The sequence below is a fragment of the Lichenostomus cassidix genome, chromosome 15, assembly GCF_008360975.1.
Source record: "Lichenostomus cassidix isolate B80296 chromosome 15, HeHo_3.0, whole genome shotgun sequence".
NCBI lineage: Eukaryota > Metazoa > Chordata > Aves > Passeriformes > Meliphagidae > Lichenostomus > Lichenostomus cassidix.
In genome coordinates, this window is record NC_139496.1 from 9,394,555 (window position 1) to 9,415,755 (window position 21,201).

Sequence of the window (21,201 nt, forward strand, 5' to 3'; positions counted from 1 at the left end):
ACAAAGACATGGTGGGGAACAAACCCCGTACCTCTAAACTTTGTTAAAATAAACTCTGTAACTTGGAATTGATGCGGTTCTGGAAAGAAGCGCCCCTCGGTGCTGCGAGCCGGCAGACCTGCACTGGGGACGCCACACGGAGCAGGGCCGGAGCGGAGAGCAAACAAACCCGAGCAGCTACAGTCCGCTCCCGCGCCTACAGTCATTAACCAGCTCTGGAAGCCCCGCGACCATTCGGCTGCTCGCTTATAAAGGAAAAAGAAGCCCAGCGAGACACCCGAGTTCCTGCCCGGAGCAGCGGCGGAGTGGTGTGGCACAGAGGGCCCAGTCAGGGTCCTTTCCCGCACGGGGGGCAGTAGCGCAGAGCGAGCAGCGCGGCGGCCCGCGCCGGAGCCCCGGGGGAAGGACAGCGGGGAGAACGGCGCAGTCCGGGCGCTGAGGGAGCTCGGACGCCTCAGCGCTCCGTACCGCCGGGGGCCGAGCCAGCCGTGCGGCGGGCCGAGCGCAGCCCCGTCCCTGCCCCCGGAGCGCCGAGCGCGGGGCCCTAACCTGCCGGTGCGTGTCCCACTGCTCCCGCGGGTACCGCGCGGCACTTCCGCGTCCGGGGCCGCGCCACACGTGACAGCCGCCCCAGCACCGAGAGGAGCAGCTGACCGGGACACGCCCACCGAGCGGGCGGGGTCTGGGGGGCCCTGCCCGGTAAGGGCGCGGCCATGCGGGGCGGGGCCACAGCAACGGCTGCCGGGTCCGTGCGCGCGGCGGCCCCGGATGCGGAAATGATGCGCGCGGGGCGGGCGCGTAGCGGCGGCCGCCGCTCAGGTAACCGGAGCGGGCGCGGGGCGGGGCGCGGGGCTGGGCGCGGGGGTGTCCCGGCGTGGTCCCGCCTCTTCCGCCCGCCGCCGCCGGCTGCGAGTTGGAGCGGGGGTCCTGCCCAGCCCGGCCCATCCCGGGCGCGGCCGGGCGGGGGCTGTTAGGGGCCGAGCCCGCGCCCTGCCGGCAGCGGGGGAGACACCGGCGGTTGTATAATTACCGAGAGCGGCGGTCTCCGGTGCGCTGCCGCAGGGCGGGTGCGGGCTCTCGGGGGCGGCCGGTGCGGGGGCTGCTGCCGCGGAGGAGGAGCGGGGCTCGGGGTCGAGTCCGTCGGCGCTGCTGCGGCGCTTGGAACAAAGGGTGGTCCCCGGTCGTGGCTGCGGCTGGGCTCGGGCAGCATCCCGGGAAGGCAATGGTCTCCGAAGGACGAGTGGTGTCGCGTGTTCCCAGGAGGCTGGCGCGAGTTTCACCTGTTTCTGTACAGGCGAGCAGAGATCAAAGCTCTGCTGATCAGCCCGTGTTTTGGTAAACTGAGTCACCGATGCTCCTCTAAAGGCCTCTTAGCCCGTTCCTGTCTGTGAGCCTTCAGGAGCGATTTGAGGTGTTTTCACGTCGGGGTTTTCCTGATGTCAAGAGGAGCGGTGTCAGGTCAGCCGGAGCTCCTTTGCCGTGCTCACACAGCAGCTGTCGCGCACCGGGGGTTCGGTTCTGGGCTGGAGAGGATCCGGGGAGCGGGGCTGTGACTGGCACAAGGCATCCTCTGTACAGCGGGTCAGGTGCGCACGTGAGAGAAACTGAGCGGCACAGTCTGGTGGCTCATGGCTTAGAAAGTGTTCGTCGGAGGCAGGGAACGTGAAGAAAAGTCGGAGCATTTTCCAAAGATTAGAAACTCATGAAAATTCCAGGAAATCAAACGATGCTTTAGTTTAGTGAAGGAGTGGGACATCTAACACAAGCCCCGGTGATTTGCTTTATAACCTATTGTCAGTTTTTTCAGAAGTTGAGGTTAAATCTGCAGGGAGATGTTTGAATGTCAAAATGAGGCTTGGGGATATCAGTTTATCTCTACTCTTTTCTTTCATTCATGAAGAATTTCCTTAGATACTCAAATGTTTCTCAGCTCCTTTCTTAAAGGCATATTTGGAAGTATCTTTCTCAAACATATACTTGAATCTCGAGGAATTAAGATTTTCCTTGTAATCTAGTCCAGGAGCTGGACTTCAGTGATCCTTGCGGGTCTCTTCCAGCTCAGGCTTTTCTATGATTAATCCACTGTACATTGATTTAACATTGCTTTTATTTTTAGGATCAGCTGAAAAGCTCAGGACAACTGATCTTCAACAGCCCTGATGCTCTCATCTGGGTTGGAATCTCTCCTTGATTCTTCTGTGTCTGCTGTGATAGAGGAGTTGTACACTGGGCTGCCGGAGAGCATCTCCAAGGAACTCATGGCAGTGCCAGTGCCCAGCCTTGGATTAGAAGCACAATCTGATGGGCCCTTGCCCGTGCTAGCACACAGGGACAGCTCATGGACTGCTGGAGTTGGAAATTTTGGCCAGAAGACAGGAGATTTGGGTGATATACTTGATGTGATTTCTCATGGGCCAGCAGAATCCTTTCCTGAAGAATTACTACAGGCTGGAGACCTTGAAGAGGATGAAAAAACCAGAAAAAGACACTTTAGCAATCCAGACTGTTCTAGTGATGGATACCACAAAGAACATGAAGAGGCACAAGGTGCTGAGGACCATCATGCTGAATTTTGTGCTTTAACTCTGGGGGAAAGTTGGTCAGAGCAAGTAAGTGAATGAAGAAATGAATATTTTGAGTTTAGTGTTAGAATCACTAGGCAGTGGATTTGGCCATGGGTTTCCTTGTTCTTTTTTGTGTCTTCTGGTATAGAATCACAGAATGGTTTGGGTTGGAAGAGGACCTTGAAGATCTTCTTGTTCCAACCCACTGCCTTGGGCAGGGACACCTTCCACTAGACCAGGTTCTGGAGCTCCATCCAGCCTGGCCTTGGACAGGTCCAGGGGGTGTGTGGCAGTATCTGGATTATTGTGGGTCCAGTGCAAAATCAGACTACAGCTCAGTAGATCAGCAGTATTTTAAAATATCAAGGTTTTCACTTTCTGAAATACTGTTGGAATGGTGTAAGGCAGTTATGTGACAGAACAAGGTGCACAGGCGAGTGTTTTACACTAATTATTTGGTGTTGCAAAATGCTAAAATAATTTGTGTTTAACTCTGAGTTTTGATATCTGTTTGATTTATCTGAAAGTTTGTGAAATTAAAATTACTGAATTTTTGGTAGTCATTGAGTTTTCCAAGATGAATTTGCACGTATTTCTAAATGCAGGTAGTTTGGTTGTGGGGTCGTGGTTTGGTGTTTTTGCTGGCAGACCTAAGTCATCTGTTCCTGGATTTGAGGTTTTGAGCCAAGGGAGGGAGTGGTAGAAGGCAAGTTCTAGTAAAGATAGAAAATGTACACATCTTCCCAGAAGTCTAGTGATAGTCATTTGGGCATGTGAGCTAGACTAGGAGACTAGATTACTCTTCTCATTCAAATTTTTGACAATTGTATTTTAAACCATTTCCTTACATTTTAGCTGCCACGTCACAAGACTTCATTGCTGCTAAATACAGATCTTTTGGAAATGCATCCTTGTTTCATTGTGAGATGATGGTGATTGATATGATGAGAAAGGATGACAAGTACTTGTGTGAAGCCCTTGCAATGCAAGGCTGCCTCCGGCCAAGGCTGATATGTCTAGAGGCTTCTTAGTGATTTTTCTCATTCTGAACTAATCCAGCTGAGCAGATGCAGTCCCTGAGACATGATACACTCCAGAAAATCCACCCATCTCCACTGATATTTCTGTTTTGTTTCAGGAGGACCCCCACTTAAACCAGCAAGAGACAAAGTCTTCGAGAACCTGTTGCACTGAAATTGCAGGATCTCTGAGGACCACAGGTAGTTCTTTTAGCTGTACATCCCTATCCAGCCCCTGCTTCTCTCCCAGTTACTTATAGTTGCTTCAAAATGGATGAGTGATGATTGGATTTATTTACAAATATTTATTTTGTTTTGTGGTAGAAACTATTTCCCTACATATCTATAACAATACAAAAACCTAATGTTTTACTTTCTCCTGGCAGTGTGTGTACTTGCCTGGAGACGTTTTTTAATTGTTTGTTTCAAATACTTATTTACTCCAAAGCAGAAGAGGTTGTTAATAGCAGATGTTTTGCTTTTCCTTTTGTTTCAAAGAGGGATTGTATGGGAGCAGTAATAGCAAATATATGGAAAAGTATTACTCATTCATTTTTAAGTGTTCTAAAAAATAAAAGCACAGAATCCAGAGAAAGAGGACAGCTAAACTAAATATTAATTTCATTATTATCCTACATAATCTACTAGTTCCAAGTACTTTGGTCACTTTATCTGCATCTGGTAATTATTTTCTTTCTCTCTTCCTGCTTTCTTTCCCTAAACTTGTATTTAGCTGATGAATGCCATCTAGTCTTGGTCCTTACTAGAAAATAGGGAAAAGATCTGCAGAAGTCTGAGCAAATACATGCCCTGTGAAGTTTTGAGTATGAAGATAATCTACAGTAACTGTATTTTATTTAATTAGCACCTTTGTGATTTTACAGAAAAAGTTTATGAATAATCCAATTGCTTGGGCAGATTTTGTTTTCCTATGAATGAGTTACTGACAGACGTGTTTTCAAAGAAGAAATGGAAATGACCATTCAATGCACAGCCGTATTTCTAGGCTGGAGCAGATCAAGTCCCTACCTGTGTTGAGTTTTGATGTTACAAATAAGCATTATAATGTTGGCTATGGCTTCCTATGTGTTAAGTTACAGGACCTGTATTCACCTAGCTTGATACTACAGGAATCTGAAATACACAGGTCTTGTAATGCCTGTTGTTCATGGGAATGTCTGTATTGAAAAGGATTGTGTTTGTTGCCTTAGATTTGTGGTGGAGTAGTTTAAAAGTCTTCTGAAAACTTGTAATAAAATTGATAGCGTCAATTCTCATTTTTAAGAACATTTTGGTAGCCAACAGTCCACACAGTGTTCTGTACAACACCAAAAGTTTCTTAGTAAGCTGAATGCCTTCTAAATTTAGTATATGGTTCTGATTTGCTTTCTTTTCTTTCTTATGCAGAAGAAAACCAAGCAAATGTTCAGGTGACAGCTGAAACTCTGCCAAAGCTCACTGAAGAAGTACAAGGTATGAAGGCTGATGGGACTAGGATATTTAGTAAAGCAGGATACAGGAATGACAGAGTGAGTAAAGGTCTTCCACCTGAGAGCAATCAATGCCCAGATGTAGACACAGTCATGGCCAGAGCTGGGGTTTCAGAAACCAGCATCTTAGACTTTTTAGAGCCTTTAAAAGTCATGGACATTGGAGCAGCCACAGATCATCCACAAGAAACAAGTGGCTATAGTGGGTCAAAAGCCCATACTGCCATGCCATTGAGAACGGGGGGGAATGGTGTATCTGTTTTGGAGATCAGAGAAGAAAAGTTACTCAGACAAAATCCTGTTAATGAATTCAGTACGTCATTTGCTAATTGCCAGACTTATCAGCAGGATGAAGAAAACGATGCTCATGACTTTAAGGGTCCTGTGGCTAAACAAAATGAACCTCATGGGTTGTTCTCAGTAGAAAGCTATAGAACACTCTCCACACAAAGTTTGGAAGTTTTATGTCCGGTTCTGAAAAGCATCTGTTACCTGGACTTTGGAAATATGCCAGTAGAAAGCAGTTCTGCGGTTTGTGGAATTATCAATGAAACCCCCCAGAAGTACCTTCCCCAAAACACTGAACATCACACTCTTTATGGTTATAGAACTGGGTTTGTAGAAAACCAAACCTCCACATCTGTACCAGTAGAGCAGATCTCAGTGGTAAGGAATGAAGGATTATCTAATGTGAAAACTGATCCTAGGGAATTAAGTGCTCCTATAGGTAAATCATACAGCTCTGAATCTGAAGAGGCTGCTGAAGTCTGGAGAGAAATGGTTGTGGGAGATAACATTGAAATTTGTAGCTGGCCTGAAGCTCACGAGGTTGCTAATTCTGAGCATTGTCATTCTTCAGTTTTTAGTTCTGCTGCTTCATCTCCTGAGGAGTTCTCAAAAGAAAAATTTAAAATAGTCCCATCAGAAGGTGATAAGTTAAAAAAGGACCAGTGGCAATTCTTTGTCAGTGACCCATGCAAGCATGATACAAAAGAACATCATTTGTGGGTGGAAACTAGTAACATTGCTTCCCGTGAAACTGGGCAGAGAGACATATGCTTTTATGGTACTGCCAATAAAATTCCTCCTCTCAGTAACCACAGCTGTCTTGATCTACATACCAAGCTACAAAAAGACTCACCCAAGGCACAACTGCTTGAAAAGGAATCTGAGAGCAATACAACATCAGAAGAGCTGGCTGGTGGTTTAGTTGGAGCTGCAGAAGCTGACAGTAGTGACAGCTTGTCCACTGGGAATAAAACAAATTTGTTTTATACACTAAATGTAACTCTACCTCCTGTTTTACAAAAATCAAGAGAACCTCATTATAATGAGTGTCTTCCTTGTACTGCTAATGAAGTTTCATACAGGGATAAAGCTCGGGATAATCTGTCTGGAAAAGAATCAGTTGGTACTTCTGAGACAGCAGAACAAGTTGCTGAAGTTTTGCTTCCTAAAGACAACTTCAAGTGTTCAGTAAGTTCCAGGACTTTTGATAACCCTAATATGGCCAGCAAACTATCTCAAATAAACATAAAATCTTCTGCAGGAAATATGGAGAGAGTGGTCACTGGTTTAAAAAACAGACTTTGTGACACATGGAATTGTAATAATCAGAGTATAAAAAACCAGCATACTGCTGCCAGTACTCCCTGTATTTTATCAGGGAGTACAGGTGTGGATGAAGTTTCCCTGTACAGTCATTCTTTGGATGTTGAAGGTGATAAGATTGAAGAAAATGATAATTTGGAAGGAGAGTCTTCATCAGGATATAATAGTAAAGAGGCAATCATCTTTCCAGAAGCACATGTCCCTTTGGCACATGGATCTCTTCCTTGTGAAAATGACTGGGGCAACAGAGGTATAGCTCTGCATGAGATAAATGACATTCCCAGAGGAAAAGCCATGTTTTGCTCAGCATATACTGCAGAGAAATGTACTGCTACCTTGGCAAGAGATGAGATTTCAAGTAAGAATATGGAGGTTGTGGAACAATTTGATCTTTGTAAAGTAACAGACAGTGAAATTGTTTGTGACAGAGAGGAGGCAAAAGAACAGATCAGCGCATGGGCTCCCCAGACAGATGAATTTGATAAAACAAGTACTGTGGATTCCCCAAACGCTCCTGAAGGTAATCAGAGAAATAAGACTAGTGAACAGCTATTAGAACAAAATATCAACAGATATTTGAACAAAAATACCTGTGCTCATAATTGTGGATTTTACAACTCTGCGTTAGGCCCATGGAAGAGAGAACTCAGCACATGTGAGCAGGAGGAAGTGCCATTGCTCACAGCTGATCTCTCAGAGGGGAGCACTTTGACCTGTGATCCATGCCCAGCACCTGACAGGGTGAATGTTCCAACACATGCTGGCCAAACAGAAGAGACTCTTTGTCCAATGAAAAATTGTTGTCATGCATGTCAGAGTAAGTTTGATGGGCCAGTGCTGGGCAGTGAGCAGCATTTAGAAAGTTTAACCAGCCAACCAAACACTGACTTGCAAACCATGGGTGGTTCTGTGGAAAAAGACAAAACTGACCCTAATGGCAGTGAAGAGATTCTGCTAAAAACATGTGGTGACCTGCCTCTGTTAGACCATAAGTATGCAAGAGAAGCCAGGTTTGAGGGAGCTTTACATGACAATGTAGTGGGTTTGGAGTCTTTAATTGGTGTGAAAAATGAAGATTCTTCAGGATACATGGGCTCCATCAGTGATGCGATTGAAGAGAAGACAATCAGACTACGAGAACATGAGAACAGAAGTGAAAGAGATGATAAAGGAACTCTTGAAGAAACCTTTTCTGATGACAAACCACATTGCTCACAGCATGCTCATTTTATCAAATGTGCAAAAGAGAAAGCACAGCTGGTGTTCGCAGGAAACAAAATGCAGCAATCTTTGCCAAAGATCAAGATGGAGAACCAGGATAATACAATTAGTGCCCAATTTTTGCCCATTTCATCAATTCATGGGAGTCTTTCACACAAGCCAGAAAATACGAATATGCTTTCAGATACAGAAAACAAAGAAAGTCTGAGTATAAATCCTATCTTAAATAACTCTTGCCCACAGTTAACTTTTGAGCTTGGTAAAGAAACTGATGCTCAGAGGGGCATTGATCCATCTCATTTTGGAAAGTTTGACATCCAAGAATCTTCTGTTGAGACTCAGGCGGATTCAGAAACTTTGTCAGCTCTGGACTCACACATCTCTCTGCCTGAGAAAGAAAAGCTATATATGTCACCTGAGGATACACAAATAGATAATTGTGATTCATCTTCAGCTGAAGTTTTTAGCAAAGATACTTCAATGACAAAAATTCTTTCTGTAACAATTTCCGTTAAGAGAAAATCCAGCAATGTTGAAGTTCCATCTTCAGGGAATGAATCAGCAGCTGGCTCTCTAAATGGTGCGAAAAGCTCAAGAGTTTGTGCCCTCAGCAAAGAAAGTCTGAAAGGTGAGGTGCTTTGCACACCTACTGTGAAAGACATGGATGTGAGTTCACCAAAAAGTCCTGCCGGTGAAGAGAAGTTTAATACAGATAAGCGAGAAAATACAAATGTGCTTTTAGCTACAGAAGACAGAGAAAGTCTGAGTATAAATCCTATCTTAAATAACTCTTGCCCACAGTTAACTTTTGAGCCTGGTAAAGAAACTGATGCTCTGAGGGGTATTCATGCATCCCATTCTGAAAAGTTTGACATCCAAGAAACTTTTAATAAGACTCAAGTGGATTCAGAAACAATGTCAGCTCTGGACTTTGGCATCTCTCTGTCTGAGAAAGAAAAGCTGTGTATGTCACCTGAGAATACACAACAAGATATTTCCTCTTCAGACAAAAAATCTAGCCAAGACACTTCAATGACAAAAATTTTTTCTGTAACGATTTCCGTTAAGAGAAAATCCAGCAATGTTGAGGTTCCATCTTCAGAGAATGAATCAGCAGCCGGCTCTCTGAATGGTGCCAGAAGCTCAAGAGTTTGTGCCCTCAGCAAAGAAAGTCTGAAAGGTGAGGCACTTTGCACACCTATTGTGAAAGACATGGATGTGAGCTCACCAAAGAGTCCTCCCTGTGAAGAGAAGTTTAAGAATACCTGTGTAAAAGAGAAGATAGGAGAAGAGGTAGCCCCTAGAAGAAGGTTGCCCAAAGATCATCCATGGCCCTTGTTGGAAAACACTAAGGAGTCTGGTAGCAAAGTAATCACCCTCAGGACTGATAATTATGGAAAGGTTTTGGAAGAAATCCCAAGATCCAAACTAAATAATCTTTCAAAAGAAAGAAAAAATGATACAAACCTCCCAAACTTAGGCGGTACCAGCGTACTTTCAGAAACTGGGTATGATTGTCAGGCTGGAGCTGTATCTGACACAGAGGCTGCCCCAGAACTGCAGTATGATACAACGCCCATGTTTTCTCCACCTCTGAGCATATTATCAGACAGCTGCAAAGAACCATCCCCAAACGGTCTGGTTTGCAGTGAAGCATGTGTGCCTTACAAAGTAAATGCATGGAGCAAAGATAATGTGAAGGAGGTAACAGAAGGCCACGACAAGGTACCAACTCATGCAGTTTGCAATGAAAATGAAGCTTTAGGTTCAGAGAGACTTGATCAAGTAGAGGAGTGTCAAATACTTAAACAAAAATGTGGAAAGGTGGAAGTACATCAGTTGGACAAGGCACAACAAGAAAGGAAATCAGAACATCAGGAGAAGGCAAAAATCATACTGCAGCCAAGTATGCTGCACAGTTCTGAACTCTTAGGCAGCTCTTCAGCTGAGTTGATGACATCTAGAAATACGAAGTTTGGAGGCCCTTCAGAGGAGATTTTTGCTGTCAGAGGCAGTGAAAGTAAACTATGTAGCACTTTACAAGAAGTTAAAAGGCCAAAGATTACCACAGATTTTATTAGTTCACAGTTTTTGAAGACTCAGGATTCAGAAATGGAAAACCTGAACCTTAATTTAGGGTTTGATGGGATCCCTGGTGCCTTTGGAACTACAAATAAACAAAGAGGAACTACAAATAAACTAAGAGGACCTCTTCCATTAAAAATACAACCTGGAAGGACATGCAAAAAAGTTCCCACATTGTATCAGCCAAAAACCGTAAGAAAAATAAAAAAGATTAAAAGTTCACCTTTCTCTGAGATTTCCCTAGAAATATTCCCTAAACAGGAAAACACACTTCTGGAATCTTTGTACTTTCCATGTAAACCACCACCAGTGGAAAAGGAAACAGCCATGAGATTTGTGCATATGCCAAGGCAGAGGGCCAAGAGGTGCAGTTTGTTGAACAGCTTGAAATTTAGAAAATGTACCAAAGAACCAGCATTGTTGAGCAAGTTGTCTGCAATGGCCAGCAAGCTCCTGGCCCCTGCCAAAAGCAGCCGTAACTTAGAACCTCTGCCATATTCTTCTGAAATGCTTCCAGTGGGTGAGAGGTACAGCCAATGTAGATCTAAAAATCTCTTGGAAGCCTTTTCTTGCATTAACAGGAACGTACACTCACGCTGGGCTGACAGTTGGTGCACCAAGATGTTCAGCTTTCAGCCTTTGGCACTTTATCCTGTAGAAACTACCCAAATACTTTCTTCAGACTCAAGCTACAAGCCTCCAACCTCTTTCTTGGACACCCCAGTTTTCCCAATTTCTTTTCACATAAAATTGGACTCCAGTCCTGTGACAGACCTCAGAGGGATTACATCCCAGCACTCTGTACACCACAGACCAGTTTTCAGAGAAATGCCAGTGCCAGCTTCAAAATGGACTTGGTCTTTTCTCCTATCTCAGAGCTGTTCAGATACAACAGCTTTCAAGGAGGATTCCAGTCTAAATAATGAGCTTCGTTCATCTCACGTCACTACAACCCCAAGGACTGTTGTTGTTCATCCTGACCCTGAAAGAAACACTGTAGCTGGAAGAAGAGGAGGTTGTTCTACCCTTGGCCTTCACACAGTGTTAGCACTTTCTTCCCCTGGATGTTACAGGATTTGGACAAGAAGAAAAAACTTAACCAGTCATATTCCTACCATCCAGAGACTATTTATATCGCAGTTCGCACAGGGTTTGAAAGGGGACAGGTATCCAAGGTGTATATCCGATGACCTCGTCTCCTCATTGCCATACTCACTGGGCAGGGTACTCTCCATATGGAGTCAGCATGGTCCTTCTGCCCGTCCTTCCGAAATCACTCCTCTCCATTCCAATCACTGCAAGTGGCAGCCAAGTGTGGGCATCGAGAACAGGTAAAACCCATCAACTTCTTTCTGAGATTAAATATGTACAGGGTAAATACTTACTCCTTTTTGGGAGGGAGAGGGTAATTGCAGCTTGCATTGGAGGGTCAGTTTCCCCTGTTCCAGATCTACACACTCTGCTCCAGGAATGGCTCAACGTGGAATATCCTTTCTTACAGAACAGTCTGTTAGCTGAACTTAAATATATGTGCCTTCACTTCTTTAATACTATCCTGTTTTGGCAGAATGGCTAACTCTACTTTCTTCTCCCTTGCAAAATATACACACCATGCATCAGAGTAAATAATGCAAAAGGTGAGCTACTTCGTTAGGTCTATTCAGAGTGACTGCAGAGGAACTGGATTTCTGAGGTAGGAAAGTTTTTTCAGAGGTCTGAGCCACAAGTACCCCTTGGAACCACTGTAAAATGCTCAATATCAGGTTAGGAAGAATCATAAAGGGTGGGGGGTGGCATTCAGTTACATTTTTAAGTGTATTCCGTGACCATTCTATATTAATTGAAATCTCTTTATGCATGCTATGGCTTTTCATATGTGATGTTGGCACAAACAAATGTAGCTCCAGTTAATGCTGGTAATGATTTTTCCTGTGTGTGTCAATCTTGTTATGAGTGGGAACAGGACTGAAATCTACTTCACATATTTAATTTTACTTTGCTATCAGCATTAAATTAATAAGCAGAATGAAAGAAGTTTCTAGCTCTGTTACAGGATTTTTGCATGCCCTTGAGCAAAGATTTTGCCCTTTATCCCTCAGTAACACAGGGCAGTTCAGTCCCTGATTTCATCGCCTTGCGATTCCTGGACAGAGCTCATGAGCACTGTAGCAAAGTCCATTTTATGAATTGTTTTGATCAGTATAGAAGTCTGTAGAGAAGTGTTGAATTTGGCTTATGTCATAGATTGACATAAGTGTAACCAAAAATCTTGCCAGGTAACTAATGCTGCACTTTGCTTTGTATAAATGGGTAACAGACCTCAAAATTTATCACTTGTTAGTATAAATTCGAATGTCTACCAGAGGTGTGAGTGAGCTTATGAAAGCACTGCTCCATTCTGCAGTTGTCTGCACTAAAAGAATTAAGTTGAATAATGGCAGAGACAGCTTACAGCACATTCTATGAGGCTTGCTTCTGTTTTCATTCCATACTCTGGAAGTGACCATACCGGTAAAGTATAGCTTGAGCACTAAACTTAAAACTAACACATTGTTAAAAACAAAACAAACACCTTTTTAAAACTTAATGGTGTGTATGAGGTGTATTTAGTGTTTTATGTTGCTGAAGCATATTATCCTTGGTCTGGAAGATCAGAGCTTTTGGGTTTTTCCCCATCCTTAATTCTGCAGGCTCCTCAACAGCTTGGGACAGCATATCCAGCTAGCTAATATGTAGGAGGATTTCATTCCTGACATAAAGGGTAATTGGAAAACTGCATGCTTTGCTATGAGTGATCTTTTTCCCAAAGGGAAAGTATTCAAATCAAACCTTTTCACTTCAAGTGAAAAATAACCCAGAGTTAAAATACTCTAAAACCCTGTCTTTTTCTCTAAAATCCCTTTCAACTATGTGTATGAGGCAGATGTAAATCTGCCCCACTCAGATGTTTGGTAAGTAAATATAAGAGGTATGTTTGGTGCAGTATAAAAGCATTTTCAGCTCCCATTGTGATAGAAATTTTTATCTATTTTTAGGTAGTTAAAAATCAAAAAGTTCCCTGCCGGCCATTTTAATCTGGAAAAGATTTGTTCACTTAAGTTATGTTGTTCACAATTAGTATTCTTAATAACCAGGAGAACAAGGAATTAAAGTAGTTCTCCTACCTAAAACAATCTTCTGTCACTTCCACTGTCAATAACAAAAGCACTCTTTCAGTGAAGTCTATTTTATAATTAATGCTAATTTGAATTAAAAATTTCTAAAGAGATTTTCTTGTGTCCTTGTAGTTTTGTATTATTATTGCATGAAACAGTAAGGTCTGTCTCTAGCACAGAGGATTCTGCTGTACTTTTGATACAGCTTCCAGCAACACTGGAATAGTGAGAGGAACACTGAGAGAAACAAAATGTTACAGTTCTGATACAAGTGATTAACCCAAGAAATGGGTCTTTCTGATCTCCTTATGTATAGTTAGACTTCCCTGTGCTTTCAGCATGGCTGGTTTTGATTTCCTTTGTGGAATTCCAGTCTGGCTGTAACATCTTTGCTTTAGAACAGTGAAGTGCATTTTGCTCTTGGTTTGAGAAAACAGCAAGTACAAGATTTGCTGTTTAATGTAATAAAAGCTGTCCCAAGTGGTTTTCTGCTGTTTATAGTATAGGCACAAAAGTAGAGCTTAATATCAAAGGACTCGGAGCTGCTGTGCTGACTTTGATGCGTAGAATTCTGGTAATTACCAACCTTTATGGCCTTTGGTTATTCCCATCAATTAAGAGTATTGCAGGCTATGGGAGTTAGAGACAACAGGGAGTTAATCTCACCAAAGTACTTCCTTTCACCTGTTATTGTAGCCATTATGCACTTTTTCCTTTAGTAGCCAAATCCTTCAAGGTTTTTGGTTACTTTAATTTTAAAAACTGGGGATTTTGAATAAGGAACATAGACTTCCATAGAATTACAACTTTCAGACATTAATAATTACATAGAAATAATTATGACTTTCAATATTACTGTCTCACTCTCTTTCTGTACCTTTATTTCCTTTTATCATTACTACAATTTTTAAATGAAAGTAGGACAGTTTCCCTAATCATGAAATGTAGTGGCATAAACGGCAGATGTGGCTTTCTTTTGTATCATTTTAGTTTTTCATTCTCATTCCTGATATGACCATCTTGTCTTACAGTCCAGTTTATACTAATAATTTTTCCCTCTTCTTTTTATACTATAGACCTAATTTCTGTCTGTCTTGTTTTGTTTTTTCATTCCTCTTCTGACCCAGCTATGCCATGTTACCACACTTACCTGTACAGAGTATGGGAGCACTACAGACTGCAGGCCGTGAGATACGGTGAGTCTCTTGGATGTTGATATTTATTCTGAGTAGTGGGATCATAAGTTCTTTCAGAAAGCCATTGCTTATGTTATTCTGGCTTTCAGCTTTTGGCAGTTCACTCCCAGAACAGCTTTCTGATTAAGAAGTGGGTAAAGTAAGCTGGCTGAATGATGTAATGAAGAAGAGTGGAGGGGCATTAATGCAAACAGCATATAGATCATTGCACAGAACAGTTCTGTTCCTTTCAACCATGTTGTGCCACTTCTTATGAATGTGTGAAATTATAGAAGTTTGATTCCTTACTTGGATATGTCCTATCTGCCTGAGCAACTGGACATCAGGTGCTGAATCTTCCTTATATTCTTTTTCTGTGTAGGGGTGGCAGATATGAAAGCTGTATTTAAAGTTTATCTGTAAATAAAAAGTATGATTAATAGTTGCATCAAAGAAATTTGCTGGCAGAAAAGGAGGATTAATCCCTTTCTACCAGTAGTTGATAAATAGAGCCGTAAACTGTTTAGCTGTATGAAAAGGAAGAGTGGGTTTAAAATGACATGTTCAAATAGTCTGGCAGTTTAGTTGGTGTCAGTATCAATGTGGGCTGCAGCAGTTCTTGGCTGTGTGCATGTAACAGAGTTCACTTACTTGGCAATTTCTGTGAACTGTGTTGGCATTTTGTGCCCATATTGCAATTTAGGAACATCTCCTGAGAGCATGGAATGCTGTTGCATTATCTAGTTGAGTATTAATTTACACACATTCCCTTCTTCCTGTGTTACAGTCTGGAAGTTTCATTCCCTCATCCGTTACCAAAGGCTCACGCACTTCCAGAGTCATTGCCATCTTCCCCCAGGCTTTCAGCGTCTGAGCTCCAGATCCATGTCCTTGATGAACCAGATGCTTCCGTTCCAGCCTGTCTGAGACCCCAAGATGACACAGAACTGAAAAAAGTGAGTTCATTTTACATTTTAGATCTCTGACTCTTGGTTCTCCAGAAGCTGAACCTGCTGCTGCTGAATATCATCCAGTAACTGTTAAAGAGGAGAGAAAACAGGCTGCAGGTCCTAATCTGTGCTGCTGCTTGCTTTGATTCAAGCAGAAAGAAGGTGGCAAACCAGAGAGGAATGTTTATTCTATAGATAATATATACTCAGCATAAAAGGGAATTCTGTTGACTAGTGTGGTTTTAATTTCCTTCATTTTAACTTTTCCATTTTGCTTTCTTAAGACTGAGCCAGAAAAGAGACCAAAGAAAGTCTCACAGATCCGAATCAGGAAAACTGTTCCTAAGCCAGACCCTAACCTTACTCCAATGGGACTACCCAAACCAAAAAGGTGAGCAGTATCTCTGAAATTGACTGATAGCATATGAGTATAATAATTTTAATAAATGCTTCTCTTACCACCACTATTTTATACAGCCCCAGTTGTGTGAGAGCTGATGTTTACTTCCTTTATAAGAAGTGATTGATGCAGCTCTGTCAACTGGATCAAAACTACTGACTGGAGTTTAAGCAAAATGTGAAAAAGGAAGCTGCAATGGAATAATTTTTCTAAAAAAGAAAATAGTTTTTATTGATTAACATGAAGTGAAAATCAGTCATCGTGCAGTGCACAATGAGAGGAAGTGATCTATTAGGAAGTTCTCTTGATGCAATTTATGTTGGAATTCTTCATAGTTCTTTCTTTACTTGGGGTATATGATTTTAGGGAAGCATTAGTTCAGTGCAGGTGTGGGTGATCACAGTGCCAGAGTGACTTCTAGTCATACCAGTCACATTAGTCCTACTTCATCTAGTATGACTCCTGTCAAACACAGGTACCACCTTTGACGAAGGAATGCATTTCTTCAGAGATCAGCTTCGTAATTGTCAATAACTAAAATCAGTCTCAAGTGATGCAGTATTAATCTGTTAAGGTATCAGACTTTTCTTAGCTTCCACAAAAAAATGAAGGGGATTTCCCCTTCTTTTGAGCATCATTATTTCAAAGCATCATAGAATGCTAGAAGGAATATTGACCTCTGCAGAAAGAGCAAGTCTTGACCCAGACCTTATAAAAACACTGTATGAAATTATGTACTTAATGAGCTCATTTTTCATTCCCCTTTATCCCCAATTAGTTAAAGCATAATTAGTTAGCATTTAGGCATAGAATGCAAACTGTATGTGTTTCTCATAAATCTGCTTGCTGTGAAGAGAGGTTGTTTTGAAATTCTTCTTTCTTGATTGATTTGTCATTACTTTTTCAGGCTCAAGAAGAAAGAATTTAGTTTAGAAGAAATTTACACAAACAAGAACTATAAGTCCCCTCCTCCAGCCAGGTTGGTTCTGCTTCCTAATAAGAAAACTTAAGATAAATGTAAATTAATTAGAGGAAGAGAGAGAGGAGACGAAAAGTGTATGAAAGCTAAGGGGGAAATATATTTTTAAAATTGCTCTAGTTTAAACTTCTAGAGGAAGTTAATTTGAAATTAGTATCTTTTCTTATTTGGATGGAAAAAAGTGAAATAGAATATGAACTAAGAATTTGCAGCTGGTTAATATGGATTTGTATATTTTTTCATCTATCCCTTCATTCCAGTCTCCATCAATGTACAGTACTTATTTTTCATAATTCAAAGGGGATGACATGTTCTTTAAAATACTAACAATAACTGCCTGTCATCAAATGTTCAAACCTATTTATTCTCAAAAATTAGCTGTAAAATCAAATTTCTAGAATTGTGCTTCTGAACTGAAATACAAAGAGATTCTACCCAAATGACTTTGCAGCAATAACAACTTAGCTGGCAGTAAGGTGCATTGTGGGAGATGTAAGCTGTAGATAACAAGAGGTGTGGAGGGGCTGTAAAATGTCAGTTAGAAGTGTTTACTTGGGTTATGAAATCTCCCAGTCTCCCTGTCAGTGTAAGGTGGCTGCTGCTAAAGTATTCATGAGTCCTATTCTTGCTTTTACCAGGAGCTTGGAAACAATCTTTGAAGAGCCCAAGGAGAAAAATGGACACTTGATCTCTGTCAGCCAGCAAAAGAGGAAGCGGATTCTAGAGTTTCAGGACTTTACTCTTCCCCGCAAAAGGAAGACACGAGGCAAAATCAAAGCAGTGGGTAGTTTCACCCGAGCAAAAAGAGCTGCACTGCAGAGTGCAGAGTTAGATGTTCTTCTGAGTCAGAAGCTAATGGACCTTGAAGCCTTTTTTGCAGAGGAGGTTGAGCAGGAGCAGGCCTCCAGCATCGTAGCTGGAGCCACTTAGCTGGAAATGGTCCAGTCAGCTTCTTTAATATTTTCCTCTTGGGAGAAATCTACTGTCTTCTTCATACATTACTCTACCAGTCTGTTCTAACATCTGATAATCAGTTTTTGGCTGTGACCCTCATTAAGGTGCTATTTTTTTTTTTTATGCTATTGGAGGGATTCTGTTAAGTCCCTGTTTGAGTGTAACACAGCTACATGAAATTTACCCTTCCTTCCTCAACCTCTGGAAATTACTGCTCATATTTAATTAATTATGTTTAAATACATTTTGGGGGTAGAGTAGGAGTGTAAAGGAGGAAGTAGTGCACCTTCAGTGATGCTAGAACTCTATACTCCAGATCATTTGCACATTTGAGTCTGCTGTTGTTACTGTAATGGCTATTTTTAACAAGCTGACAAAAGAGATATGGTGTTTGATAAAGAAAAATTTTAGCAAACACATTCTTGATATACCACTAACTTTTTAATAATTAAAAGTAGCCATCTAGGTTTGTGTTCAATTGTTTCTTCCTTCTGTTAACTTAGAAGGTTCCTTCTAAGTTTCTTAGCCCTTCCTGGCTCCAGGCAGCAGAAGCCTCACATAACTAGACTTTAAATAACTTGCACTTTGTATATGTTTTTTTTTAACATGATTCAACTCAAAAAAAGGTAATGTTTTAAGTAAAAATGGTGCCCAGTATTATTTCTTCCCAAATAGCAGATTTTTTTACTTACTTGGCTGATGCCAACCGCTTCGCCAGAGGAAAAGATAATTGGTCCATGAGGATGTTAAACTGCAGGATACATAAGCAGAGATTTTTATTTAACTGAGCTGAGCTGCTGCATGCAGAGAACACCAGCAAAATCTTTGCTACTTGTTTTAAAGTTATTTGAATTCCATTCATACTAACTTGATTTTAATGTCAACAAGAAAGGGTTTTTTAACCATTTTAGATTTACAATTCCTGTAGCTCATAATTAGCTATTCTCTGTACAGCACTGTTGTACATAATAGCCAGTGTTGTACAAAGAGCCTCCGAGTACGTGGACATTGTTTTCATTGTGTAAGGCCATATGTAATTATCTGATGCAGCAGTGGGCAATTTCTCAGCTCTGCCTTTGGAATGAAGAGAGCTCCCTTCTGGCATAACTTCTGTTAAATCTACTTGAAGCATAATTTCAATGCTAGCTGCAGTTCAGGTAATTTCTGTCCCTTAGTGCCTAGAGAAGTTATTCAGGCAAAGCTGTCATTGCTGGGATGCTCAAATTGAATTAGTCTATCTTTCTTTCACTTGTCACTTGAACTTGCACTTTCTTATTTACCTACCCATATAGTAGAGTTTCTATTTACTTTCAAATTGAGCAAATATCTAGTGGGCGGGTATTTTTTATAAAGTCCCAATAAATGCAGGATTGAAAATACCATCATTATCTTCTGTTGCTCTACCACTTCCGTTACTGACCAAACGGAAAACTAGAAGTTAACAAGCAATCTGTTGAATTTCAGAGCTTTGAAAGTAGAGAAATGGAAGAGGATTATTACACTGTGTGTGCCTGAGTTTTAAAAGAAATCTAATCTGGGTTTGTTTTGCTCCCACCTTATGTGCTGGGATTTCTAAAAGTTTACATTCTTGTTTTGAAGGCTAATTAATCAGGAAGACTGAAGAAAAGAGAGGAGTGCACACTTATAGTAGTAGTGTTTGGAGATTGAGGGTAAAATAACAAGGCAAACTTAGAACATATTGACATAGTATTTTTCTGGTTAACCTATTGGGCTGCTGTAGAACATTCTAATTGATCTTCTTTATTTTTGTAAAAAGAAATCCCTAAAAAACAAAGGTCAACTGCCTCCTAAAAAAATGTTTGAAAGTTTTCCTATACTGGTTTATTAGCCCAATTATTGACTAGTTGGAAGCAGTAGCAAGAGTGAGACATATATTTTTATGGATTTATGCTATAGAAATTGTTACAGAGCATTAATTCACCGTCTATTAATATGGGAAGCTTCCAGTGCTGTGACACAATTAAGCTGTAACCTTACTGGGGCTTTCAAGGAAATAAAGATATGGGTGGGGAGGGAAGAAACTTGGGTCCAGGAAAAGTTCAGACCTCTAATGTGCTTCAAAACATGGAATGTGTTTTTTCCTTTGGGTTATGTTGGGTTTTGTTTGTTTGGTTTGGGTGGGGTTTTTTTATCTTCTTCCCTGCTCTCTCTTGTTTCTCATTGCATTAAAATAATATTTCTTAACTTGTTTTCTACAAGCTACAGCAGAGAGAGCAAAGCAAAAACTCAATTCTCTTTGGTTTACAGTAATTGGAGGAGTTACAAAATGAAGTTGCAGTTGCCTAGCTTGTCCCAGACCTTAGTTTGTGGAAACCCAAATACACGGCATTATTCTCTTTTGGTTTAGTGTTTTTATGATGATGTAAGCTAGTGGTGACCAAGCATCTCTTCCTCCCTCTAGCATACAGGTGTCAGTTCTGCTTGTGCACTTTTTTGTTTTTGACTTTCCCACCTCTGTTCATGTTTACAGCACTCATGGAACAGCCATGTTCCTTGTGGCTGCTGCTTGTACACTGGGAGTGGCAACTGTGCAAAAGCTGGGCATTTGCCATTCTGAGCTGTTTCTGTCACAGATAATTGAAAGAAAAAAAAGTGTATAGAATTCATCTTTTGGGGTCTTGCATACATCCCAGAAGGATATATCCAGAGCAGAAGGATATATACATTTGTGTTTTCATTGAGTGAACCCACTCCAGTGAGGGGTTTGTTTGTATCACCATGGAAAGAGATTGTACATCACAGACTGATGACTAGAACAGCTTGAGAAGGATTGCAAAGCTTTTGCCATGTCCTGTCTCTTAGTAGTAAGTTATGCAGAGCCAGGCAGCTCTTTGCTAAATTTGCTGGTTGTCTGAGATAAAAGGATCACTTAAAAAAAAAAAAAGAAGAAGAAAAAAATGTAATTTTCATCATGATATGAGTGGAGCATCTAAGGCTCCCTAATACACTAATAGTACAGCATTTGCTTGGTTGGCTTGTGGCTGCATACATTTGAGTTCTGATGTTTGCTGGATATGATTTCCTGCAAGCAGTTCTCATTCATTGTATTTTATTTCAGGTGGGCCTTTGGTATATTATGTTCCAGGTGCTTTCCTAGAATATGGATGGTAACTGTGGATTAAAAGTCTGTATGATGCTATCAAGTTAACAAATAGCTCAATGAGAATTTGTACACTTGTGCCATTAGCCTCCATCATGCTCTTGGCATTTTGTTTCTGTTCAATATTGTGTGAATCTAAAATTTTACTGTTTCTTTTGTGTGTGTTTTTAATTTATGGAAATAAATTTTTCTGAGAACCTTTCAGGTTTTTGGGGCCTTTAGGCTTGTATAGGTAAATATGCATGATAATGTGTCTTACATACATGGGGGAAAGGTCAAATCTCCAAACAGATAAGCACTGTTAAATAACAGGGTGTGCTGTGTATTGAGGCACAGAGCAGCAGTGCTGGTGTTCCTTCATCCCAACCTGGGGAATTTTAAGTATGATCTCAGCTACTATTGATAGCACTGAGGCAGCATCCATCTCTTCAGATAGCAGAGCAGTGGGAGCCAGAGAGCACGGACACTTCCTGCTCG

At 41.5% G+C, this 21,201-nt stretch overlaps 2 protein-coding genes across 16 annotated transcripts in view; one reads left to right on the top strand and one right to left on the bottom strand.

Moving 5' to 3' along the window:
• DEPDC5 (DEP domain containing 5, GATOR1 subcomplex subunit) overlaps window positions 1–1,149 on the bottom strand; it is a 37,484-nt gene extending 36,335 nt beyond the window's left edge. For 5 of the 14 annotated variants that reach the window (XM_085076008.1, XM_085076006.1, XM_085076007.1 and 2 more), the window contains exon 1: window positions 550–708. The gene's annotated coding sequence lies outside the window, so the exon portion shown is untranslated. Of the gene's footprint in view, window positions 1–118; window positions 140–549; window positions 716–1,030 lie in introns of those variants that run through there. The other 9 variants (XM_085076012.1, XM_085076017.1, XM_085076015.1 and 6 more) reach the window with 7 other exon arrangements.
• On the top strand, window positions 802–20,926 carry PRR14L (proline rich 14 like). Of its 2 annotated transcripts, XM_085076002.1 has the most exons (10): window positions 802–819; window positions 2,117–2,609; window positions 3,703–3,784; window positions 4,991–5,056; window positions 5,933–11,321; window positions 14,273–14,341; window positions 15,108–15,276; window positions 15,555–15,661; window positions 16,578–16,649; window positions 17,288–20,926. In XM_085076002.1, exons 2-10 carry the CDS (start codon window positions 2,160–2,162, stop codon window positions 17,577–17,579), a joined length of 6,696 nt encoding a protein of 2,231 aa, XP_084932128.1. In that variant the 5' UTR covers window positions 802–819; window positions 2,117–2,159; the 3' UTR covers window positions 17,580–20,926. The 2 variants fall into 2 exon arrangements, with proteins under 2 accessions (XP_084932128.1, XP_084932126.1); XM_085076000.1 differs by having other exon boundaries at window positions 4,991–11,321.
• The last annotated feature ends 275 nt before the right edge of the window (window positions 20,927–21,201 follow it).

Coding starts and splice junctions, on each gene's coding strand:
- PRR14L (XM_085076000.1), top strand. CDS start 2,160: ATGCTCTCATCTGGGTTGGAATCTCTCCTTGATTCTTCTGTGTCTGCT. Junction 11,322..14,272: donor AGTGTGGGCATCGAGAACAG/GTAAAACCCATC, acceptor CTTCTGACCCAG/CTATGCCATGTTACCACACT. Junction 16,650..17,287: donor AAGTCCCCTCCTCCAGCCAG/GTTGGTTCTGCT, acceptor TGCTTTTACCAG/GAGCTTGGAAACAATCTTTG.